Source organism: Rhinichthys klamathensis, unplaced genomic scaffold (genome assembly GCF_029890125.1).
Source record: "Rhinichthys klamathensis goyatoka isolate OS25496 unplaced genomic scaffold, OSU_Roscu_1.1 h1tg000020l_1, whole genome shotgun sequence".
NCBI classification, from domain to species: Eukaryota; Metazoa; Chordata; class Actinopteri; order Cypriniformes; family Leuciscidae; genus Rhinichthys; species Rhinichthys klamathensis.
In genome coordinates, this window is record NW_026606571.1 from 2287391 (window position 1) to 2315356 (window position 27966).

At 36.6% G+C, this 27966-nt stretch overlaps 1 protein-coding gene across 2 annotated transcripts; it reads right to left on the reverse strand.

Annotated features, from left to right (window-relative positions):
* On the reverse strand, positions 1-27966 carry pik3cd (phosphatidylinositol-4,5-bisphosphate 3-kinase, catalytic subunit delta). 2 transcript variants are annotated; one of them, XM_056239583.1, is made up of 23 exons: positions 27716-27966; positions 26348-26507; positions 25275-25503; positions 23647-23873; positions 21757-21936; positions 18758-18913; positions 17580-17669; positions 15892-16110; positions 14189-14285; positions 13840-13970; positions 13667-13717; positions 13278-13445; positions 12803-12924; positions 8460-8603; positions 8273-8372; positions 7598-7776; positions 6679-6779; positions 6464-6542; positions 6141-6308; positions 4101-4224; positions 2854-2999; positions 2330-2462; positions 1-334 (listed from the first exon to the last, which is right to left on the reverse strand). In XM_056239583.1, exons 2-23 carry the CDS (start codon positions 26486-26488, stop codon positions 200-202), a joined length of 3120 nt encoding a protein of 1039 aa, XP_056095558.1. In that variant the 5' UTR covers positions 26489-26507; positions 27716-27966; the 3' UTR covers positions 1-199. The 2 variants fall into 2 exon arrangements, with proteins under 2 accessions (XP_056095558.1, XP_056095550.1); XM_056239575.1 differs by having other exon boundaries at positions 26348-26510.

The following is a 27966-nucleotide window of genomic DNA, read 5'->3' on the forward strand; positions in this document are numbered from 1 at the left end:
TTTTGAACAGAATCTGGTCATATATCGGTCACAACTCAGTTTAGTTACTGCATTTTGCTTTTGCACGGCAGTATAATGCAATAAATGCCAGACAGCAGTGCAACATATATTCTGTTCAAAGCTGCATCGGTTTAAATCAAAACTCAGCATCAAGAGGGTTTCGGTCGGTCTCCCGTAGCGGTTCGTGATCGAGCGCTGTTTATCTGTTATCTTTGGCAAAACTGTGCATCATCCAGTTCACCTTGGTCTTCCAGCTCTCTCTCAGAGCTTCATTAAATTTCACTTTAAAGTTCTTCAGTGCTTCCTCCTCAGATTTCCCCAGTGCCAAGGAGTCCTGTAAGAACAAAGATACAATGAAGGTGGAATTTCACCAGTGCTGAACATATTCTGTATCTGCCTAGTTATATTCATTATTCCTCATGTATTTCCGTTGATTTCATCCTAAAGTTAGATTTTGCGGAAGCACAAAAGTTTTCAGATTTATAAAACCATGTGTATGGCAGAACCTGTGCAAAAGTCCCTTTATAAAACCCAGTCTGTCAGCAGAAGATCCACCCTGTCTCCTCCTCAAAATAGCCATAATTGTTCTATGCATAACATAATTTGCATATCATTTCCATGCATATTCCCATCCAAGTGATACCATGTTTAACGGTACAAGACATTAGGAAAAAATTAGATATGGATGTGCAGTCACATCACATCGCTAAAAATCATTCAGTTGCCTATCCTTGCCTTGTTTTAGAAAAATATATCAAAATTGTGTAAAATACATTTCAGAGAAGAGTTATTCTCACTGGCCAAATAGTATTTTTAATTGCTTTAAGCAAATCAAATCTAAGCAATTTTGCCTATAAGGTAAACATATATTTTAGGATGTTTATATATTTTTAAAGGAAACAGTGTAAATTAGTGTCTGACTCAGACAATTCATATAATGCTTTGCGTCACTGACAAAGTATAAACAAAAAAAAAAAACGTGCATATCTTATCGTTTTCTTCAAATTCTAACTTTTGAATACAATGTTTTTTTCATAATATTGGGAAGACCACGAAAATGGTTATCATTAGGCTACTGTCTGTCTGTGTACGACACCAACAGCAGAGGTTGTACATGTGTCCTGTGTCATCGGACTTATTCAAACCGGCCAATGGACCATTCGATCACCGAGCGAGTCCTTCAGTGTCTGTCATTATACCGTCTATGTTGCTAAGCCATCTGCTTATACGGAGTCAAGTGCGCATCATTGATCATTATAAGTGTGAAAATATTTTCTCAGAACATTAGTTCTGTTATTTAGAACACAATTTAAAGCGGAATTATCATGCGCCAAGCAATCCTCGCTAGTTAAAACATTGTTAATTAAAAATTATTCAAAAGCAGCACATCCACTACAAATAAGTCTATTTAAATGAATATAAAAAATGTTGTAAACTTCTTGATAATGCTTTCATGAAATTTCAGTGCTTGACTCCATTAATGAGAGTGGCATATGTGTAGGCTATATCAGATGTAAAACAGAGTGTTAATCATTGTTTACTTCACTCACTCCAATAAAAGAGTCTAGAGTGTCCATTCGGTGAGTACATATACGCCTAGTTTTATAAATCCAGATATGTGCATGGAAAGTTTGGCTACACGAGACTAAAAACTTACTGACTTTGCTCACACAGGGTATTAAAACTTCCCCCCAAAAATTTTGCTTTTTTTTTTGTTGTGTCTTGTTACTACACTTGTGGTGTTCCCGGTCAGAAAATTGCTTATAAATCTCTCCTTATGCTATGTTATTGCTAAATATTGGATTCAATCTTTTTATCAACACAGGTGATTATTTCTTTTTGGCACTGATTGATCTTAGGTCTCATTGATCTGAGCTTATGCAGCTCATTTCTTTTTTTAGGTGAATTGGCTTGAGTGAATTTTTTCACTCAAACTCTGAGGTGCATAAGCTCTGATCAATGAGGCCTATGATCAATCAGTTTCAAAATGAAGTATAAAACCTGTCCTAATTAAAAGAAAACAAGTTGTAGCAAATCAGCAATAGTATACGCTCATGATGGAGGAGGAGCGATGATGAACCAGCTGTTAGCCGTTGCCTGTGCTGCATAGCATGTTCAAAGCAATTTAGGGAGGGTGTGTTTGTCTGGGTGTCGATAATAAATTTGTTTCAATCTTATTCTAATAACAAATCTGATATATAAAATTGTCACCTAGTTGTCCTCCCTTTAGATTTGATATTTCATGCTTGTAAAGCACTGGAGAAACGGCAAATATCAGCAATCTCACGAGTAATAAATAATAAACCATTTGTCCTGAGGTAATTCTTACCTTTAGATACTGGATGTCTTTGGAAGAACTGAGTTCAGGGAGTCCTGCAGCTTTCATCAAGGTAAAAAGATTCACAAAAAGAGTCCCATTCCGGCAAAGAATCTTATAGGCTTGTTCGCAGCACTCACGAAACCTGGCAAAGAGAAGCACACATGAACACATTTCTTTTTCAGTTCTGAATTTGACATATTCTCTTTTCCAACAAACCCTTCTATTTATTATCAGGTTACATATATATGTAATCTGCCTAAAGGTTATAAGCAGCCAACAATATAAGCAATTTTCTGTAGAAAAAAGGGGGAAAAAGAACAAAAAGCCGTCTCAAAGCTTATTTTTGTGTGACGGTTTTACACCGGTGTTGAACATTTGATAAATACTATACTACTATACTATACTATAGAAGTTTAGAATGGAAGAAACACTAAATGAAACTCAGAAACTAGCTTTGTGGCATACATTTTAAGAATTAAGACATTATTATTTACATATTATTTTTGAGTTTTTTATAAAACATATGCACTGACCGTTCAAATTTCTCGCTGTTGTTGGTCCGTCCCTCCTGAATTACATGGACAAAGTCATATGTCAGAATGAAAGGCACACGTTCCCTGTTGATCCCGAATTTGCTCTTGAAGTTCCCCAAAAAGTGCCCAAAATCTATGTGGAATAACTGCAAACAATACAAAGAAAATATCATTCATAACTTACAAAATGATTTATTCAAAATGAAAAGACTATTATAAAATTGCAGCAACCCTTGATTATGTGAAATAGTATGAAAAGTGCAACCCATGTTAAGGCACTCATATGGATGGCTGGTGCCATCTTGTGATATAATTTATGATTTCACAGCACTCATGAGTAGGGATGGGCGATACCACTTATTTTGTTTTCGATATGATAGCGATACTTTTCAAGGCCAGTATCACGATACCTCTAAACTGAACTTAAAAATGTAAAAATGTCTTAAATTACTGAATTACTAAGAGTAAAATAGGTAATTATACCTATTATAATTAGTATAATATATAATTAATAACAACATTATAGTTGAAAGGCATTTTAACATTTAATATGCCTTAATTGGAATTTATTAGATTATATATTTGTTTACACATGCTTAAAATGTTTACTTGTAGTGGTAACCATGGAAACCTACAAAATATTATAGGACTAGTTGAACTATGGTCACTGTAGTGATGTTTCATTTTTTATAAGGGACTGCCAGTGACAGGCTGTTGCAACCTTTTTATTCTGACAGTGTATGATTTATATTAACATTAGTTACATAATAGAACATCAGTATGAACTTATAACATTAAATTTAAAACTATTTAATTGCACAAACTAATATGTAGGCTACAATTTAAATTAGTTTATTGTGAAATAACTCATACATATAATTTTTTTCTGTCTTCTGTTTAGCATTGTTCTGGCCTGCATTTTCCAAAAGCATCAATGGTTTCTTATGATACTTTTGGGAAACGCAGCCCTGTTTGAATGCATTGTCGGCAGTGTGTGAACGCTCTCTGTGATTGATTGTTTATGACTTGTTCAGATGAGCAGGAAAATAGTTCTACTACACAATTATTCACTAACATAGGTTATTCGTCCAATTCAATGCATATTGTATGCATTAGATTTCTTGTCAAATAAACAAAATCACTGGCAAAAAAAACCCCACACTGTAGTATTGATATTTTTATTTGAGTATCGATACTTTATATCGATACGCCCATCCCTACTCGTGAGGCAATGAGTTCATTCTTACCTGACCCGTTTCCCTGATCATGATATTGTCACTGTGACGGTCCCCAATTCCCAGAACATATGTGGCTACACAGTAGCCTGCGCAGGAGAGGGTGAATTCCTCAATGGCTTGATCCAGTTTATCCCTGAAAAATATAGAAATAATAATATTTTAATTCATAACCCATTCTCATTCCTGCTTCCTTCCTGTTTGGTAACCAATTAACACACACACACACACACACACACACGTTTGGTTTCCATGTTTTACATAGACATTATTTATATACTTTACAAAATATATTCGATCCCATAACCCTACTCCTAAACATACACACATGCAAACATACATCATTAAACTTCAAGATCATAGCAACTCACTATCAACTAACATAAATGTATGTAAAATAAATGTAATAATTTATAAAAATGCATTATAAAAATAAATGTATTTGTTGTATCTATCTATCTATCTATCTATCTATCTATCTATCTATCTATCTATCTATCTATCCATCTATCCATCTATCCATCTATCTATCTATCTATCTATCTATCTATCTATCTATCTATCTATCTATCTATCTATCTATCATCCATCTATCCACACACACACACACACACACACACACACACACACACACACACACACACACACACAGTCACAGAAGTCTTAAGCACAGTGTTAAACAGTTTCAGCCTTGTTTCTGTCATATAGTTTTCTGTCACTTTATGACTCAAACAAGATATTCAATGTTAATATGCTGGGTGAATATGTAATGTGTCTTCCTGTTGAGCCCTCTTTCCACATCAGCTTAGAATTCATAACACTCCATACTAGTAAGACTTTCAATTTGACCTTCTCATATCAGTAAAAAGTCATTTAATGGCCTTTGATAATGATAAGTTATAACCCAGACAGTGTTCGAAATGAACATTCGCTGAACACCAAAGGAGAGTAAAAATTGGCAAGTAAATAAAGTTCCTCGTCAAGCCATCAAAAACTCACATCTTGTGCATTATTATGCAAGTAACACAATGACCTGCGGTTTTAATGTAGTCATGAAATTGTAAGAAAATCATGCAATAAATTTTAAAAAAAAATATGCAAGGGTGTCATTTACAGGGTGTCAAGGGTTACATTTGTACCCTAGACACAGATACAGTAAATAGCTCAAGCTCATCAAATAATGAATTTTATTCCTTATGTCTCCCTTCGTTTCTTAAAGACAAAAATGTCCCACACTCTGATGTAAATAATTATTTATGACATAGCATAACATTTACAGTAAGTGGACAACCAGCGAACAGAACTGGATATGTCCACAGGGCATATATCCGTTTCAGATAAGCCATCAATGTCTAGTCTATCGCACTCTAGTTTCAGGAGTTCAAGAGGTCATGTATAAACAGGATACTTCAGAAAAAAAAAATCATGTATGCATCATAGTGAGTTGCTGTTTTTTTTTTCTTCTTTCTTTTGGTTAGCCACATACACTTACCAACAGTAGTTTTGTTAGTTGCCTAAATACTAAAACATCACAGTATGCAAATACACTATATAAATAAGTGCTGATGCCAAAGGTTAGTTTGACCCCAAAAAGACCCCCAACGCTCAGACTTCTCTAAACCAGAGCATTCCAGAAAAGGTCATTTCTTTCCACATTCTTACAAGATATATGACTTGCAAAATGAGACTGTTACACAATGCAACAAGCTTTGTGGTTTCATCTTAGTGCTCAGCCTGTATCCTTAGCTGTTATTATCACAAAACAATATGCACATCAAGCCACTTTGGTGGAAAACACCTGCAGTAGATGCAGAATGCACAGTAAACTTACTCCAATGCTGCACCTTCTGCAACCAAACTGCATTTGATGTTACACTATGGTTTCATATGAACCAAAAGGTCAAATGAGCCAAATAACCTTCTAAGTGAGGTTTGAGAATAGAAAATGGCATGCACGGCTCCTGCAAATTCTACAAATGATGCTAAATTGGTCACTACGATACGCATAGTTGCACGAGGGCTGTGTATAAGGTTAGAGGGTTTGCTGCTCACCCTGGGTTCTTCGATTTGAGCCAGTTGAGAAGAGCGTCCTTATTGAAAGCAGCAGTGGCTGCACTGTTGCTGTTGTTTCTCTGGATGTTTGCAATAGTGTCCGAGTTTTTCACCACCTCGATGAGACCCGTTTTATTCCCGGTTGATAGGCATCCGTAAGGCAGCATTCTGAGACCCATTAAATGAACATTAATGGAAAGTATTTATTGTAATGCAGTGTAGTGCCTAAAAGATGTCTAAAAATGTCTTATACATTGTATAACACTCAATTTTATGCAAATGTATCACCTTGACGAAGTTGAAACAAAGTTAACTATACAAACCTGAGGTCAAGACCTTCCGTTTTCCATAGGACATCCATAAGCTGAATCATCTGAAGGGTTAGCATATCCTGCCTCAGATCTAAAAAACAGAGAAAAGGGTCAAAGTGTTTTTCAATCACTAATTTACAAAAACTAAAACGAGAAGATTTTTTTAAAAAGATGTGTGTGCTTTGAATGCAAGCAAAAAATTATTCAGCATGGCTCTATATCCATACCGTCTCCATTCTTGAAGATAATGCCCACAGTTTCATATTTGTCCTTGTACATCAGCCACAGAGGTTTCATCTTTGAGTCCATGAACTTACACTTGTCAGCGCTGAAACAAAAAAGATTAGCATCAAGAAACACACATTCACACATGGTTGCAAAATAGGCTCTTCGCTTTCTGGTAGCTGTTTGAAAGCGACTTTTATGCAACGCATATGATCATTTAGTTGCATTACTGAATTAAAATGATTGCTTCAGTAATATTACATCATGTTGCAGATTCAGTTACAACTTAGAAACTAACTATAAAATCTTAAAAACACATAATGAGAGATTACCTGGAAAGAGCGTTATCATAAAATCTACATATCTAAATCACACGCCATCTGTGGTATGTTAAAGGGATAGTTCACTCAAAAATGTAATTCTGTCATCGTTTACTCACCCTCATTGTTCTAAACCTGTATAAGTTTGTTTCTTTTGTTGAACACAAAAGGAGATATTTTAAAGAATGTTGGTAACCAAACGGTTGCTGGTTGCCATTGACTTTGAAAACAAAAATACTATGGAATTTAATTGGGAACAGAAACTGGTCTTCTTCAAAAATATCTTCTATTGTGTTCAACAGAAACTCTCATGTTTAGAACAGTATGAGTGTTTATAAATGATGACAGAATTTTCTTTTTGAGTGAACTATCCCTTTAAAACCAGGGAACTATAATTTATTAACAAGACCTGACACAACAACCTCTAAAAATCTCTTAAGACAACCCAGTAACAAAAATATGATGATAATCAATTTAAAATTCGATTTTATAATTATAGATACCAGTATCATATCATATCATATCTTCATTGCAGTGGCTTAGACTATACATTTTCATTATTAACATGCAACATATTTATAGAGAACAACGTGAATGGTACCAGAGTTCACACAGCATGATGCCTGGGTTGAGAGGGCAAGCGACCTCAGAGAGCGCTTCCATATACGTGTCCTGTTTGATGCACACTTTCATGTCCTCTGTAGTCTGTATCCTGGGCGCCTTCTGACTGGCTGATTTCACAAAGTCATTAAGAGCCTTCATCTTATTCAGAGCCTCGTTCTAAAGGAGAAGGAGTAGACAATAAGTATACCATGCAAATCTATATGAACACATCCATATGACTGAATTAAAGCATCTGGCAGAAGTGTGATAATCAATATTTGAGAAGGCATGTAAAAACAGCTGCAAACTTTGAGCAGCATAGTATAGTTCCCCTTCCTTCCAGTGGTTTGGCTATTATTAAACATTCAAAGAAGATATAATCTGCTGCTGCAAAGAAAAATATATTCCAGCACCCCTTACTATTTTTATACATGTATATTTATGTGCTTGAAAGAACAGGCGCTGTTTCTTACAAGAAAAGGCGCAACACAAAGTGACAATTACCGGTACCAGAATGAGTAACTGAGAAAACAAGTCAAGTGCTAAGTTTGGGCCCCAAGTGTCAAAAAGGGCCCTGAGAATGAAAAGTTTTAGTTGTTTACATCTGGTCACAGCACGTGGGCTAGAGAAATGAATTCGCTTTTCATATAACTAAGGAATAAGTGCAACAAACCTGCTTCATCAAGATCTTAATGTGATAGATGCACCCGCGACAGTATGCCTCCAGAATAAGTCCAAATCTCAAGCTGACTGAGGGCACATGCATTTCTGACCTTTAGAGAAAGCAAAAACAAACTAAATTCCACTGAAGGGAATGGGGGCGCATCGCTGTAGAACACTATAAGAAGGTGGATTTATACCTAAGGTGCCAAAACAAGAAGTGACCTATTTTCTTGTTGGCCAGGGCTCTCTCCAGCAAGAAACAGGTCAAGTCGCAATCCAGGTAGGATTCATACTTCAGAACCTGAACCAGTTGCAAGAGGTACTGAAAAAGTTCATCATCACTGTTGATCAAAAACACACATGAGATGTAATTACATTTTATTTGAAATGTAAGCCATTTTTAACAATCTGAAAATAAATCACTATTAATTATCAAATTAAGACACGGCTCAATTCACAAGACAACAGTAAATAAACTCTGACAAAAAGAAACACCCCTGGTTCAGGATACTGTATTTTAAAGATACTTTTGTAAAATCCAAGTAAGCTTTACAGATCTATATTGTAAAGGGTTTAAACAATGATTTTCATGCTTGTTCAATGAACCATAAACAGTTTTTGCGCATGCAGTCCTTTAGACACTAACAGTTTACAGGTTGAATTAATGTCACAGTTCCAATGACTTAGGACACTAAAGAGACCCTTATACTGATTCAGTATCCTGAAAAACAGCAGAAGAAAGATGCACAGGGTCCCTGACCACCTGCGTGAACATGCTATAGTCCTGCTGTAGGGAGGTATGAGGACTGCAGATGTGAACAGCGCAATAAACGGCAATGTCACCTAAAGATAGTGGAGACAGGAAGGACAGCTGATCACCCTTGCAGTGCCAAACCACGGCTGTGTCTGAAATCGCATATTCATACCCACGTTGCCCTTATTACGTGACCTACAGCGTCAGTTACGTTGCTTCACTGTTATTCACAAATCCTCACTCGTGGCCTCATGGGATAGTAAAGTGTCCATCATATGCACACTTCAGTAGTAGGTCATCCGAGTACTTTTTGCCTACTCTTTTATGAGTACTGTGAATTCGGACATACTTCTATTGTGACATACTGTTTTTCGCCTACTATATAGTAGGGAAGTATGTAATTTCGGATGCAGCTCAAATGTCCCCTCAGAACTTGCCATGGTGGAAGAGTGGAATAACATCTCACAGCAAGAACTGGCAGGTCTGGTGCAGTCCATGAGGATGAGATGCACTGTAGTACTTAAAGCAGTTGGTGGACACACCACATTCTGACTGCTGCTTTGGCCCCCGCTCTGTTCAGGGACTCATTATTCATTTTCTGTTTGTCAAATGTCTGAAATTTGTTCAGTTTATGTCTCATCTTTTTTTTGGGTTCATACATATATTTACACGTTAAGAAATTTGCTGGAAAAAATCTGTTGAAAGTGAGAGGACATTTCTTTTATGGCTGAGTATATTATTAAAGGGGTCATATAATGGTACATGCACTTTTTCAAGTTGATTGTACTGAAATGTGTGTTGGCAGTGCCTGTACACAACCATCATATAATGATAAAAATCCATCCAGTGTTTTTGTTTTAATCTCCTTATATGTTTTCCCCTGCCTCAAATCGAGCCGTTCGACCGTGTGACGTCACACGTCGGACGCCCCTCCAGCGATTGTTGATTGACAGGCCCGTTTCAACACAGACCCGCCCTCGCTCGTGAGCCAGCTGTCAATCATAGTCTGCGCGGACCGGCGCGGTCATTGTTGATATGCTGGAGCACTGTCTATGAGCAGAATGGCATTTAAGCGATTGTGGTGTTCTGTTCTTGGGTGCAATAAGGAACCCAGCAGTCATTTTGATGTTCCTAAATCCGAACCGTTGAAGACGCAGTGGCTGAGTTTTGTTTTCGAAGGGAATATTCACCACGAGCAACGTCAATGCTTTCATGTTTGCGCGAATCATTTCTCACCAGACTGCTTTATAAACGAGGGTCAGTATAAAGCTGGTTTTGCTAAGCAGCTGCTCCTGAATAAAGGATCGGTACCAGATATTCGTGTTCCTGCTGAATCTCCAGAAGAACTGAAGTGAGTGCAACGTTTTATTAACCTTTATATTAATATTTATATCTTTGCAAATCGCTTCACGATGAATGCGTCTAAGGTTTACACTCAGGGTACATTACTGCATGTTTTCTATGTACGACGTTCTCCATATAATTCATAATCCCACGTTTATAATGAACAATGCGTTATGGTTATTGTGTTACAAACGTGTATGCACAGAACAGAGGGGCGGAGTGAGCAAAGCTCATGATCATTTAAAGTCATATGCACTGAAACGGCGTGCTGAAAACAGAGCTGTTTTTGACCAGGTAAAATAAGTGTTTTCTTACAATACTAATGAGAATTTTTAATTTAGTATATTACAAACTTTTAATTTAGACCCTAAAGAATCATATTAGCTTGTACAAAAATGGCATTATATGACCCCTTTAATAAAATGAATAATTAAAATTTTCAATACAATGTTGCAATATTTACACCTGCAAGGCTGCGATAGTCGGTGATACCGGTGCTACACTGTTCAGTCGCACATCGATTACATCACTTGCCCACCGCTGCACAGCCCCACCCTCATTTTGATTTTTTATAGTATAAAAATAATTTAATTCAGTTAGAGAACAGACACTACAATTAAAAACTGAACGTGTCTTGTCAATTCAGCGTGTGCCGAACGAGAGTCGCAGCACAGATCAACAGCAGGAGTCAAGATTTCAGTTATCATGTGACGAGAGTGAGGCCAGCTGACTGACAAGACAATGGCGGAAGATTTGGTTTCAAAGTGAAATGTAAAAGCACCTATTTGGCAATATTGTGGATTTAAACCAAATACTAATAGATAATGCAAACATAATCCTAAAGAATAATAAACCCACCATTCATGCAATTGTCGCTAAGTCGTAGGGCTGGGTATCAAGTTCGATACTTTTTAGGTACCAACCGAATTGCCTCTAATACTACCGAGTATCGAAACATATCTTGTTTTTCGGTACCAAATTTCAATACCTAAGAGGTTAATCTCGTCAACGTTAGTGAAACATGCATGCAGCATGGTCGGCTGTGGCGGAAAAACACTAGTTTACGCGGCTGCCCAGAGACGTGGCTCGTCACACGTGAGGCTGTAGATAATTGTGTGTGTGTGTGTGTGTGTGTGTGTAAGCGTCCCTACCATCTAGATAGAAAATATGTGGAAAAGATCAGACATGTACCTACCTATGTACCAGACTCGATGCCAAAAGCACGCGATGCAATATTTTCGACAAGATAATTGCTGCCAAGACAAGCTTAACAGCGCACAGAATACACTTGAAGTTGAGAGTAGAAAGTTTATCCGTCTTCGACTGCAAGAACTGGAGCGCGTCACAAATGTACCAAAACTCAGCGTATAGGATACTTGCCTCACAGACATGACAAATAGGCCTATAGACGGTCAAATATATATCTACTTTTAAACGAAACAATTAGAAATAAATAGTTTGATTATGTAATCCATATAGCGCGCGCCTGTGTTCACTACTGCAGGAATGACGAGTCAGCATCACCATATTCATCTTTGCAGCCAACACACTCAGTAGACACTTGTTTATTAATAAACAATTAAAATATCTCCTTGCTATTTTTTACCGACACATTTTTTCTTTTGCCAGTGCTTTGCGGCAAGCTTAATGCGTGCTGAGAGCGAGGCATATATTCACATTTATTTGTATAGCATTTTTACAATACATATGTAGTACATATCGTTTCAAAGCAGCTTTACAGAAAATGCATGTGTCTAAATTACAATTTAGAGTGATCTGTTATCAGAGGCGACTATGTGTAATGCATTTCAATTAATTTTCACTCAGTTTCATTGTTAAACAATGCATTAAGTTAAGGCAGAAACAATGAGCTCATTGAAGTAAAGAATAGGCTACATGTTGTTAAATGATTAGGAAACATATAAAACTTTAGCATTGGTGCTTTTAACAGACTCAAATGTGAGTGTAAAAAAGTCAACAAACTGAAAAAATAAAAGTTTTTTTTTTAGATTATGTAATATTGTTAAAACGGATTTCATAAAATTGGTTTCGAAAAAAGTATCGTTCAGGAATCGGTATCGAAGTCAAGGAATCGGTATCGAAAATTTTGTTACGATACCCAGCCCTACTAAGTCGAAAGCGAAAGTAAAATGTGCACGGCCGCACTGGAATTCAAAAACTCCAAACTCCAAAACCACCCCCCCCCCCCAACCCGGTGATACCGGGATAACCGGTGTTGTCACATGTAGATTAACCGGTGGGAAAATTTCCTCACTGTCACATCCCTACTGCAAGGGCCATTTGAATGCCTCTACAAATGTTAAAAGCAATATGAATAAATGTTTTTTCCTTCGATTTTCACATGTATGCAAGACAGAGATATGCTCTCTTTTTTTAAAGCTCTCAAGAGAAGGTGATGATTAGAGAGGCAGTGCCACCCACCGTAAGTTCTTGAGGCAGCGGATGGTGAAGGAGCGGACATGAGGGTCAGGGAAACTGTAGTCTAGAAGTTCTAAAGCATGTAGAGCGGGCAATTCTGGCCATTTCCGTAACAAACCAACCATCTGGAGAGAAAAAATAAATGAAAATGCAGAGTGAGTGTACAGCCTCTCAATGCATTAAGTTCCATTAAGAAATAGAACGTATTCTGGGTGGTGGTAAAGAATTAGCAAATAAAAGGATAAATTCTGCTTTTATTGTGCTTTATAAATAAATGATTGTTTATGAAATATTTTTCTTTCTTTATATTATTAAGTTTTTTTTTTTTTTTTTGGATACTTGTTTGACTGAGAAAATTACTAAAATAAATTCATATAAAAACGTATATATGGCACCTTTTATATGGTATTCCTTAAATATTTAGATTTTTCACTGCCTGAAAAGAATCATATCCCAAGGAACCAGTGGTTCATCTTACCTGAGCCACGTCCTCATGTTTGTTCCACTTAGTGATGAGGAGGAGTTTGGAGAGGCTCTCAGGGTATCGCTGCCTCACTTCTCCTCGTAACTTCCACAGAAGCTCCTTCTCATCCTCAAAGAACTCTGTGTAGTTTTTATTGTCTACAATCTCTTTTAGTTTGAGGTGCTGAAATAAAAGTCAATTTCGTTGGAGGTTAAAGACTACTAAAGTAGTTTTAGCATCTCTAGCACTATGAATAAATCATTGGAAAAAGTTCAATGCTTCAGCAAACCACAACTCCTCTTAACAGTGTTGTAGACACACAGGCCCTAATGTAGTAACCATTTCCCTTTCATAATAGATCTGCATAATTCGCCTCTGACAAACCAATGAATGCTATTTCTCACCTCTTCTTTTGTAGCAACAACCTTTTCACCATTTAGACCCAGTTCATTCAGCTGAAAATAATAGGAAGATAATGACTGAGCATTTGTAAACTTTTTTCATAAATGTACGTATATATCATAAGACATTATGAGAAGAACACAACTATTAAGGAGAACAACAACAACAAAATCACCTTTTCGATTGGAGGATAATAAAGGGGGTGTGGTCTGATGTTGGGAAAGCGAATCAGGAGACCAGCCGTGCTGTCAATGTTTGGATTTTTCTCCACAGTGTCCATAGGATTCAACAAATCACCTTTATCATCTGAAAATAAAAGTGATTGACCTGTTTAGACCTAAACTGAGGTGCCTAGATCAAAAATAACTATTCAAAATAAGGGAACTTGGACACAACTCTCAGCAATGCTAGATTATCACTCCTGTGACTCTGTACTGCAGAATCCCTAAAATATCTCAGTGAATGAAGGTCAAACCAACAAAAGTAGCTGTAAATAACATGAGCTACTGTTCATTTTAATGTACCTGGGACTGATGGCCATGTGGACAGGGAAAATTCTCCAGTCTTCAGCTGGTCCTTGTAGTCAAACACCATCGTGTTAACCCAGGCCAATGGGCAGTCCTGTGGAAAGAGGGGTCAATTGGAGGTATATTAACCATATTGACATTGCACTTAACACAACAGTCATTTAATGTGGGAGAGGTGACATTGTCATCTAAACAATGCTGTACACTAATGTTTCTGTTGTGGGAGGTGACAATATAACTGACTAACCAAATATTCCAGTAACAGCAGCAGTGATTTCCAATATACCAATAAAACAAATCTAATACTTCCTGTGTATGACTGTGAGTGTAGTACAGTTTTCATGTTCAGTGCTGCTACTTATGCAGAAGGACATTTCTGCATTCACTGAAGTATTTTTAGAAGGGGTTTGTGAAAGCTTAAGAAATCATGAAATCGTTAAGCCAATATAATGCTATGAAATATATTTGAGAAAATAATAATAATTTAGTCAAATATAAAAGGTAAAAGTAATATGGTTAAATAAATAAAAGCTTGCTGCAAATATCTGCCCTTTTTAACAACATTTAACTAAAAATAAGTTTCAATTCCAATTCAATTATCAATATATCAATTCAATGTCGCCTAAATCTACAGTGACGGTATATATTAATACACGTTTTTAAATCTTAAACATGATTCAGAAGAAATTATTTATAAATAATGTAAATAAGTTTGAACTTTAGCAAATACATTTTAAAATTCGAATTATTATTGAAATCCAACATCTACATGTGAATATTCAGTCAAAATCTAGAAATAATTATAAGGTAAAAAGAATCTAAATATTGAAATCAATATGGCTTAAATCTACATAGTAACAGCAGATATAAAAACACTTTTAAACTCTTAAATGTGATTCTGAAGACGTTTTTTATAATAAATTTGCATAAATTAATTTAGAATTCATAATAAATTGTAGAATAATTAAAACTAGAATTTCATGAAATACTTTATAAAAATATCCTATCCCATGTACATGTGAATATTTTGTCAAAAAATCTAGAGACAAATAATTTGTTAATACATACATACAAGCCATAAGATTCATCAGCCAAACATAATACATTTCAAATTCAAGATGGTCAAACGTTTGTTTCCGTCAGACCTTGTACAATGCAAGAATAACAGGAGACATTTTTTTCTCTTCATGTGTTACACTTGTGGACTTCTTCTCTAGTTCGCTGAAAGAGAAGTAACACTGAAAGCAGAAGTGGATGCGTTGGCGTTGAGCCACGGCAGCCCACCACCATATACAGATACACAGAAACACACACACACACACACACTTTGACACCTGGGAATTTCAACACTGCGCCTGCATTTGACAATGCACGCTATCTTTCAGAGAACAGGCCACGAAGAGATGGGCTGATGAGTTCTGACTTGACATCAACTAGCTGCTCTGTCCTAACGTTTAACTTGGGTTACTCACATTAAGCATACAATGGACCACAGCATCCTGTCTTAAGGGTTTAAATAATAAAAAATCCTGCTGATTATACTAGCAATGATGTGTATGTGCAATTGACTTGGAAACGTGTTCGGCATCCATGCATGTCAAACACTCCAAGTATAGCATCTGTTATGCGTCTCATCTCTCGTCAGTCAGCCTGTTGGTTGCTAAGTGACTCGTTTTCTGTTGAAATGAACTGAAACATACCGCTCTTTTGTTTTTCTTCTTGGTAGGGCGCTTCTTGGTCTTCTCGATGACCCCATAGAGGGCAAAGCAGAGGCGGGTCATGCGAGGTAGGTCACTCACGTTGATGTCGAACACTAATTTCTGGTCCCATGCAGGTTCAGAGCAAACGCTGACCTCATTACTGGTCACCACTTTGCACAGGAGCTCACTTCCATGGAAGAGGCCAGCCTGAACCACCAGCTGAGAGAAAGATAATGATTGCAGAGCAGGAAATTAGTCTCAAATCTCCTTAAAGAGTACAGTTTTAAAGTAAGGGAACATCCTTTCAATGTTTTGTTTTTTTAATTAAAGAATGTATGAATGAATGTAGGGAGTTATGAGGAAATAAATGAGTGTCTGGCAAGAAAAGCAAGTTAGGGAGACCAACTTGTTACACAGCTCAGTTGTCACAAGGATGTTTTCTCTGGCAGTGGTTTCGTTTGTTTGTTTGAAAAAACAAGTTCAAAAACCCTCTTAAGTTAACTATAATTTATACTTATAACAATTTAACGTTTGTGAACTCTATCTTCCAAACTTAAACTTTACAAAATGATCATATTTTTAATATAGATGTTGGGTAAACAAATAACCACAAAAAAAACAAAACAAAAAAAACCCACTGTCAACATAGTAAATAATAAATGCTGTCATACACTTCAAGCTGTCACACGTTTTAATTATATTCAAGTGATTGTTCAGTTTTATATTCCTTTACAATCATTTTATTTAATGGCATTCCCATTGACAGAAATTAAAACTTTTTTTTTTTTTTAAATCTAAGAAATATAGGTAGTAAAAGTTACAACAAGTCCCTGTCTTTCCTACATCTGTACCAGAAGCCCAGAAGTTTAGAGCGCAATCCTTATCCATTTAGGTTAGTCATAACCGCGTTTAAAAGCCACCACAGTTTTCACTTACTACAGCAGGGCACAAAAAAAATGTGAATGCTTCCTTTAAGACTGAAACAGAGAAAAAAACGTATAAAGGTGCTAAAACAAATCTCGATTCAGAGCTCTTTGGCAAGAGACAAGCTAAAATTGGCGAAAAATAACTACTGAGAAGAAAGCAAACAGAATACTAAAAAAAGAGCACAATGAGCGGCAGAGAAATGTTGATACGCATCAATTCAAAAGTCTGAACTTTCATTCTTACATTGATGAAAGCCAGAAATTCTTTATTAAACAGTTTTCTTTGAAAACAAATTACAACACATGCAGGTTTTTGCATGGAAAAATGCTGTCATGCAAGTGTATTTAACATTGTACACAACTGCAATAATTGTGCCTCAGGCTAGATTGAAAAAAAAAAAAATCTAACAAGCCTACATGCTTTTCTCATGAATATTTTAAAATAGAAACAACCGTCCAATGTCTGTTGACTTCTCCGACAAGCAAAAAGGAGATGCAAGTGGTGAACATAAGCAACAGTGCTGGCCTTTTCTAAGAATCTAGGCCCAAGAGAGAGAGCCGTAAAGCCAGATAGTCACTCCCCACTTCCTGTTTTGATGTTTCACTTAACCGCTTCTGATGAATTATGGGAAATATGTGGTCAGGGTCACATGACCACAGTGTTCATGATTTCACCCCTCACTAGCAGTTGAGATGCTAAACAACATAATGCACATCCCACAAACCATATACAAATGCAGACAAACAAACAAGCAGTTTTACCTTCATGCCCTCATCTGCATTCACTCGGCTACCCTGTAGAAGGATTATATGGAAAGGCTCCTGGATAGACCACAGTGAAGATGTGTTTTGCTGTTGAGAAGAAAATATACACAGCACTTAACATTTTAAACACATTTTCTTCTTCATTTCTTCGTATTTTTATTGGCAAACTAAAAAGCTAGTGTGGGAGGTACGTCTGTGCACGCATTTCAGCATGCTTAACAGTTACAGAGAAAACAAAACCAAAAGAAGGAGGAACTATGCGTGTATGAATCCAATGTTGCGAATGTAAACCAAGCAGTGAATTTGGTTCAGTATCACTCTTTCATCTAATATCGGAATATCCTATACATCAGGCAAACCACAGGACAAACATACTTAGTAGTGTTGAGGAAGTTGATTTGAAACTTTAGTTAGCAAATTGAAATTGTTAGTATAACACAGGCTACAATTTATTTTTACAACCAAGGCAAGGCAAGGTCATTTAAAGTCAATTTAAATGAAATCTCCAAATTAACTAATTCACTACAAAGAATCATAGTTCCCAAAACAACATGACAAAAATTAGCAAAGAAGCATTTTGTCACCCTTCACTGTTTGAAAATGTCAACATGCACTCATAATAAAAAGCAACTATTTTACGAGGTGGCCATTCGAATATGTATGATGTAATGTGTATGAAAACTTACAAAGTTTTGAAAAAACGTAAACATTAAGGTCCAGACCTAAATCTAACCGTCAGTGGGGCGTTAAGTAGATCATATGAAAAGAAACGTGAATGCATGAATTCATAACAATTTGCCAAAATAAAAAATTCTTACGAATTGCCATATTAGTGTGATTTCTTTTTTTTAAAACAGCTGAGCTATTGTCATGCTGATGAAATATTCAGTTTTGATACATTCAATTATTTAATTTTTAAAAAAAAAAATTATTCCGGAAGCTTATACAACTAGGACAGATAAACATTTATCCTCCATCTCATTAATTCAAAGCACTTCCATGAAGGGGTCGCATATGGCCAAAAATTTACCATGGGTAAATGATTTCAAGTATGTCGCACTGCAAATCGAGTTCACAGAGGTTGAAGTCTACAACACAAGCTAACAAGAAGAAACGTGACAAGTAGTTCCCCTGTTAATAACAGATCGTGTTCCGGTGTAAAAGTGCCATCTCACCCTTTTCAGAGGCAGTGGGGGCGGTTTGGACTGAGCACGGCTTCTGGACACCTGATTATTGAGGCCACCCTGTTCCTCCTGGTACTTGATGATGGCTGAATGATGCACCACAGTCAGATGTGGTGTAAGACCTCCGTGCAAACATGTGAAAATATACTGTGAGAGAAAAAAAAAAGAGACCATAAAATTAAGAAAAAAAGAGCTCATTTGCTCAAGACACTCTGTGTTACGGGACAAACAGGTACAAATCATGCCCTAAATCTATGTTCTTCCCATAATTTCTTGTCATCTCTCCACTCTCACCATCAATATAATGACAAAAACTCCCAAAAACTGAATGAGGTAGAGCAAACAGACACATAGATAGATGGAAAGGGACTGAAATTGCAGCCGTGGTACAGATGGTTTTATCAGTTCCTGTTTTCCAAAATGTAGACTATAAAGACTGGACCAGATCCAGTACTCCTCGACTAATCATCGTCAGATCCTGCGGCCTGTTCATTTAGGTAGCGTAATGCCGCTGAAATCACATTATCTTCAACGTAGTTGATGTTTTGAAGGCTGGTAGAGATGAATGACTCATCTTTGCAGGTACAAGCAGTTTCTAAATCAACAATGTGAAGTTCTACAATGAATTCAAATCATGGCCTCTTTACATTGCAGCAAAATTAAATAAAACTCGCAAAACAATAAGACAAGATATAAAAAGACATGAAGCAGACATCAGTGAGAGCTGGGTTGTATGTGCTCGTCTGGGGCCGGCTGCTACTTACGCAATTTACAACTTACGCATTACCGGTACTAAATATTTTTTAGTTGCACCACCATTAAACTTAGTTTAAGCGTATAACTAGATATTTATGGAAGCCTCCTATCAGGAGTAACGGTTAGAATAAAATAGCAGACTGACGGACTGCATCAATAAGCTCGTTTTACCCGACAGACTTCAATTCTTTAGTCATATATAGATAACACTGACATTTACACTCACTTATATTTAAGAGAAGAACATCATGTGAATAGATAACTTTGTTAACGGCTCTTCAACACGAACCGGTCCGTGTTGAGCATGTCAAATAAAATCAGTCAAAACAAATAAATGTCATTTCTTATGTTTTTAAGTATATATATATATTGATTGATACTTATTAATGTCAAATACAGTTTCTGAATGTTCTTTACAGATAAAAATACCTGGAAGGTGTCTTCCATCACTGTTTTACTGTGTTCTTACTGTTCCTGTGCATTTTATAATAATTACGAGGGGTTTGCGGTTTTAGTCGTGTTTTAGCTGAGTGGGCGTGGCCTTAAAGAAAGTGCGAACAACATGGGAGTGCTCATTTTAGCTATTTATGGAAATGTATGTTGCTTTCATCCGTCCTATTTATAGTATTTATTTATTCGTTTTAACTCTTGTTCTTAATCATCTTGTGTATCTATTTATTAATCATATGGTGAGGCAAGGGTTAATTTTAAGAAAATGGTATGTTCCAATTATCAAGTGGGTCAGCCGTCATTAGTGGAAGGGAGGATTGAAGGACGGATCATGGTATTAGAGATTTAAACTAGGTTATTGAAGCGTTCTGAGCGCACGAAACTCTGTCCTCAGATGTAGAGGAGAGTTTGTATTGTTTTAGTACACAGCAGTTCTAGTTTTTGGACTGTTTTAATTGATAACCTGTTTTAATTTCTCTTAACCATTTTTTTCCACATTTTGCACATCCGCTTTAATAAACAGTTAAACACCTTTTTGGACTACAAAATCGCTCCAGTTCTTACATCATGGTGTGATTCTCCTTAGTGGCCACTCAGGTCCCTATCACATACCTAACCTATTATGTTATTCATGATTAAGTAGTATCGTATTTAAAGGAAACATTTTTTTCCCCATCAGTTACATGAGGCAAAAAAAGTTAGAATGAAGAATAAAAAGAAATTCAGAGCATTTAAAAAAGCATCTGTTATTGCATTTGAAGGCTGCTATTGGATCACTGAGAGTAAGCGACATATTATGCGACTACGCATTACTTTACAGAGAGCTTACGACCTACTTGCTATGTTCTTCCTTAAAGTCCCCCTGTGGTTAAAATCAAGCTTTCAAATGTTGTTTATATGTCTATGTGGTGTTTTTTATTATGCTTTAAGAAAAAACATGTGCAAATTCATAACTCAACACCACTGCTGAGTATTTTAGCTTTAAACTGTAGAGAACCAATAACAGTATCAAAAACACGGTTTGAAATCGCTGGTGTTTCTGACGTCACAAACTACCTTGCAACCAATCACGTCAATGTATGGATGACTGACGTGTGATTGACTGGAGGCGGGGCTAATTTGCATCTGCATAGAACCGCGTATACTAAATGAATCAAGAATGTAGAGTTACATTCAAGCTATTTTAAAGGGATACTCCACCCAAAAATGAAATTTCTGTCATCATTTACTCACCCTCAAGTTGTTGCAAACCTGTATGAGTTTCTTTCTTCTGCTGAGAACAATTGGAACCAAACAGTTGTTTGGCACCATTGACTTCCATAGTAGAAAAAAGAAATACTATGGAAGTCAATGGTGCCCCACAACTGTTTGGTTCCAATCGTTCTTCAAAATATCTTCCTTTGTGTTCAGCAGAAGAAAGAAACTCATACAGGTTTGCAACAACTTGAGGGTGAGTAAATGATGACAGAATTTTCATTTTTGGGTGGAGTATCCCATAAGTAAAAATAATATTTTGGTGTTCAAAGATGAGTTTTAAGGGATACAATTATTGACTACAGGGGGACTTTAAGAACAAATGGTGCAACCGAATAAAAAGTACAGAGTTAGTTACAAGCTAGCTAGTAGTTACTAAGCCTCTAGTGTGGACTTTACATTCCAATTTAAGTAAGAAGTAATGAATGGCAGCAACCCTACCCTGAAGTCTGAAAGTGTGGTGTTTTCATACGAATTTTAAAGACAATGTAACTGTGAAGTCGAGAAGATGTTGATTTTCAAAGACTTACTTTAAACTGGCAGAGTGAATATGTTCCATAAATGAACTCCAATCTCCCGTTAACCTGAAGAGTGTAGTCCTCCGGCTTCTCCTGCTTTGCCGATCGAAACACAGTGGACTTCTTTCTCAGGGCGTTCCGTTTCAGAACCATCGGCAGGTCATGTGGATCTTGCTGGAGAACGAAGCTCTCCTACAACAAATTAAAAATATGAAATACATTCAATTAGAAGTTATACTCAAGTTCAGGGTTTCTCAGAAAAGTCCTAGAAAAAGTGATTCAAGTGAGCCTCCGTCCCAGCAATCTGGGTTCCAGAAGAAATTTGCCTATTCATTTTCTTTGCCTATTCATTCTTCCATCAGAAAAATTCTACAGAATATGCTGAAACTATTGACAATACATCATGACTATAATATTAAAATCTAACAGCCCAACAGTTTTTTTTAAACATTGATAATAATAAGAAATGTTTATGGAACAGCACATCAGCATATTAGAATGATTTCTGAAGGATCATGTGACACTGAAGACTGGAGTAATGATGCTGAAAATTTAGCTTTGCATCACAGAAATAAATTACAAATTTCAAAATCTATTAAAACAGAAAACAGATATTTTAAATTGTAATAATATTTTTCAATATTACTGTTTTTACTGTATTTTTGATTAAACAAATGCAGTTTTGGTGAGCATAAGACACTTACCACCCCCAAACATTTTAACGATAATGTATCATTTTAAAAATGAATACAATAATGTAGAACTTTTTGTATTTTAAAGAGACAGTTCACCCAAAAATGAAAATTCTGAAAAACAATTTACTTTGTTGCTCCAAACCTGTAGGAGTTTCTTTCTTCTGTTAAACACAAAATAAGCTATTTTAAAGAATGTTGGTAATCAAACAGATTACCAATAGTAGCAGTCAATGGGGTACAAAGTGTCTGGTTACCAACATTCTTCAAAATAGCTTCTTTTGTGTTCAACAGAAGAAAGAAACTCATACAGATTTGGAACAACATGAGGGTGAGTAAATGATGACAGAATTTTTATTTTTGCGTGAACTATCCCTTTAATATACAAAAAAAAAACTGAGAATGCAGGACTGCCAAGTTGATTGAGAGTGTGGGGAGACTATATGTTTTGATGGGAGTGGGTGGTCATAGTTGCCATGATCCTCATTTCCATGGTAACAGTGACTTCTCTGGGGTCTGTGTGAACAGTTTGTGTTATGAAAGAGGTCCTTGGTTCAAAAAAGTTGGAGAAAACATGCTCTAGATATAGTAAAAACAAAGAAAACTCCCTCATAATCATTGGTGCGCATAGGGTGAGGTGCACTCACAATAGTGCGATTAATTACTCATAAAGCAATTGTTTTTCTCTGCAAATGCGATGTCGAAACAGTCTGGCTTTTGATCCGTGCCATGCATTATAAAAACAAGTGTTGCTGGAGTTTTTTTTTTTTGCACGCTTCAGTTCAGACTCATTACAAAGTTAAAGATCATAGGTACATAACATTCACGTTGAGTGGGTGGGGGATTGACAGGCAACACAACACATATAAATACTATCAAAGGCCTCACTCTGGAAAACTGGGTCAGTGAGACCCATGTGTGCCTGCAGATGCTGCAGTGACATCATCACCGTGTCAAATGTCTCCTGACTGTTACGATTTGTGAAATCAAAGGCAGAAAATATGTCAGTCTAAAATTAGACTTTTGCACGTTTTGGATGTGAGGATTAAGTTGTCAATGGCTACATAACATGCTCAATTTTACATTATCAACACAAACAGAAAGAAGCTAAATAGAATTATACTGAAGTAATGAATTATCCAAAGGTTAAATTGTAGCATAAAACAATTGTATATGAATATAAGCCCATGTAAAATATGACTACACTCACCTCACTGCCCTCAAACTTCACATTGACAAGGATCTTTTTAACACTGCGTGATTTCCCAGATTGTGCCACTACAGAGCATGGCTCCAAGTCACATGGGAAGTTATACTCCATCCACTGATACCATGGCAACATCTGGCGCAACTGAGCACGCTCTTCACAAAACGTCCTCATTTTTGTTCGGAATTCATTCACCTCGTGGTTCTTTTGGGAGTCAAATTCATGATGACCTGTGGAGACAAGGTTTTTAGCTAGTTAGAATAAAGTCAGAATGCTAAAACTGTGCTGTCACCATTTGATTTTGAATTCCGAAAGTAATTGCAACAAATAATAAAACTACCATAGAGTGAGAACTCTCTGCGACACAAAAAAAATGGGCTGCAAATCTGTTCTGAAAGTGTTGTAGAAAAAAACAGCAGGGAAGAACAATGCTAAATGCAAAGAATAAAACCCACAAATCATATAATCATTTGTATTTTAGCAAAGCAAAAAAAAAAAAGGCTTAAAATGACTTTTAAAAGAGAGAAGAAAATACTTCCCATATTTTTTGTTGGCGCCGAGTCCAATGAAACTCTATGGTATTTTTGAGCAAATTCATGTAACACTTGGTAGTAGCTAGTTGAATTACGCGAAGGCAACACGACAGACTGTGTGACACGTCCTTATTCTTAACATCATTAACAAAACCACCCAAGGTAAGAAAATATAAACAGGGAAATTATCGAAATCAGGAGATCTTTAGAAACCAGACGTTCCAAATCAGCCTGTCATGCTCATGAGTATAAACAAACACAAATTCTTCTTAAAGGGACAGTTCACCACAAAATGAAAATTCTGTCAGTACTCACCCTCATGTTGTTCCAACCCCGTAAGACTTTCGCTCATCTTCAGAACACAAATTAAGATATTTTTGATTTAATCTGAGAGCTAGATTACTCCTACATAGGCTTCTAAGGGATTGAAACTTGCCGGCCCAGAAAAGTTAAAGACATCGTTAAAATAGTCCAAGTGACTACAGTGGCTCAATCTTAAGTTTATCAAGCGACGAGAATACTTTTTGTGCGCAAAAAACAAACAAAAATAACGACTTTATTCAACTATTCATTTCCTACGTCACACGTAGGCTCACTATTGGCCAACGCTGGTCATGTGTGTGATGCGTGTGACGTACAACCTAGAAGCGCTGCGCTGTTACACTACGTGAACTATCTCGAGGCCCACAGAGAAGGAAATGAATAGTTGAATAAAGTCGTTATTTTTGTTTGTTTTTTTTCCGCACAAAAAGCATTCTCGTCGCTTGATAAACTTAAAATTTGAGCCACTGTAGTCACTTGGACTATTTTAACGATGTCTTTAATAACTTTTCTGGGCCGGCAAGTTTCAATCCCTTAGAAGCCTATGGAGGAGTGATCCAGCTCTCAGATTTAATCAAAAGTCTTACGGGGTTGGAACAACATGAGGGTGAGTAATTACTGACAGAATTTTCATTTTGGGGTGAACTATCCCTTTAATTGCTGGACAGCTGCCAAAACCACATCATTCTGCTGCAGTGCTGAGTAAAGTCAAAGCTGCTTCCAGTGTGAGCCGCCCATACAGCTCTGAGGTCAGATGAGGACCAGTGTGACACAAACCTTTCCCTATAAGCAGACTGATCTGGGTGGTGATGAGCTTCTCCACTCTGTCTCCTTCCCGGGCCACCAGCCTGAGAATTGGCATGAACGGCCGGACGTCACAAAGGCGACGCTGCTCGTCTTCCAGCTCCTCCCGCTCTGCGGTCATGTTGATGCAGGTAAAGACGTAGGCATCCGGATCACTTAGGGCACTGAACAGAGGCTCGTTCTTGGCATTCTTCCACACCATCTAAGACACAAATCAAGACTTTAATGTGTACAATGGGTCTGACTGCAGTCGGTTCATATCATTTTGTTGCAGAGCATCTAATAGCAGCAGCATATGCTGTGTATGCTGGTAGGCTTCCTGACCAGCTTAACCAGTAAGACTTCTTTAGTCAACCAGCTTCACAAGAACAAACATGCATTTTAGGATGGCGAACATCATGCCTATAGTGGTCTACAGCTAAACCAGCAGTAACCAGCACAGAAATAGAAGTGTGACTTGTCAGTAGTGACTTATGTTTTACTAAGAATATTGATTATATTATTGTGTGCTAACTCATTTGTTAAAACCAATACTTTTGTGTTTCTGAAATTTCCTGCAATGTGACATGTTACACTAAAACTAACTAAAAGTATTTAAACAGCATTTTACTTTTTTTATTTTTATTAATATGTATTATTTTAACTATTACGGGTGCAGTTTTATGACCTCTTATTAAAGAAGTTGTCTATTCAACATAAACACTCTCATAAACAAATCATTCAGATCAATTTGTGAACCGAATCAACTGATTCATTGAAAAGATTCATTTACAAATTCGACATTACTAGGTCTTTCATGAACTTGCCAAGAAGCTTTAGGGCGAATGTTATGATTTTTTTTAATGAATAATGATTTCAATTTTGTTAAATCTACTGTAAGACTTGTACTGAGCACATTTGTGGTGTTTTTTTGTCCTTTTTTAGCCTAAAATCTTGACTTTCATTTGAAAAAGCCCATGTTATTTGTCAGCTACCCATGTTCTATTACTTCCATGTCTACAAACTTGCATTTTTAGTGTTTACATTTGGTCAGAAGGTCTCCTCACCTTCTTGATGCCACTAATGGTGTCACTGCATGCTACGGGAAAGTTGAGGTAGATCCCAGTGGGGAGGAGGAACTCCATGTTGACCTGTTGCCGACCCTCCATCTCCCACACATCCTGCATGCCGTAGACCCCCGGCGGCATGGTGCAGGAAACTCATCTACTGCTGAACACAGACAGGCACTTTAGCACAGATCAAGTCAGAAAAAACTGAACATGCATGAAATGTTTACTAGCTGTTACAACCCACTGAACCAGTTGCACAGAGGCAGGGAGTGACCTCAAGACGTTCCATTAATATTCAGTGAGAAGAGAGAGAAAGCGTGTAACATATGCTGCATAATAAATAATTATTAAGACACTTTGCTTGTAAATTTGTAGCACAAGCTCACTAAAAATATATTATATAATGTTTAATATCACTTTATCATGGTTAGTAGCAATCCAATGTGAAAGTAAAAGAGTAAATAACTGAATAATTTTAAATAAATAAAATGATCACTCTGATCACAACTTCAATTTATCAAATTGTTGTACTGTAACACTATATACCTCAAGAAATAACATTAATATACTGTTAAGTATAAATGTACTGCATTACAAAATATTTAAATATGCAGCATATGAGGCACAAATTTTATTTAAAATATATTATTTTTGAGGCTCATGTTCTACAAATTCAAAGTTTATAATGTCTTAATTAGCAGTATATTTATACTTTTTGTCTTCTTGCACAACCTATTATATTTGTATACAATATGTATATGCTAAATACCACTGTAACATGGTATGTATGAACCCAATGAACTGCTTAAGGAAAAGAAAACAGTGCACACTAGAGTATAATCCAGTCAAAGTAAACAGTATTATTTTTTTTTGTAAATACAGACAGACCTTTATTTGCATAAATTAGTTTATATCTGCAAAAATAAAATAAAATAAACTTAAAGCAGATTTCAAATGCATGTTATCATAAACAGAGGCATGATGTTCCTCACATGAGATTTTATATGAATCAATATGTAATATCATATATGCTGTGCTGTGCATGTGTGTCTGCAGCTCTGTGATGAATTGTCAGACTGTCTAGGGTTACAAAGCCGGCCGGAGGGCCAATATCCGAGAAACGTGGCGCACATCATCTCACATCTACATAGCAATTTCACAAATTTTATACTCTATTTTGCACTATGAGTCTGTCGATAATATATGCTGTATATTAAGTCATAGCGACAATTAAATCACATTATTTACGATTCATTTTTAAAATGGCAGGTGTCAACACATCTTTGCGTAAGCCACCACGTATAAGCCTCGTTTCATTCTCTCGTGATGGGAAACATGAGACAAAATATGACAGCGTGAACTTACCTTTAAGCGTCACCGGTGGTTCATTTCTCCATCTTTAGAATCAGCAATGCTCCTTTACTTTGACATTGAAAATTGATATCCTCCCGGGGCGTGAATTTCGGTCAAGACGCCAGTATTTGAATGGCGCGAAATGACAGCAGAAGTGTTGATAATTCTTTAGTGATTGGAGGTGGTAAAGTGGCCGTCTGCACTGCGCGTTGAGCAGCGCGTTCCTAACTCGTAGGGATCATCGACATAGTTGTGTAGTGTCT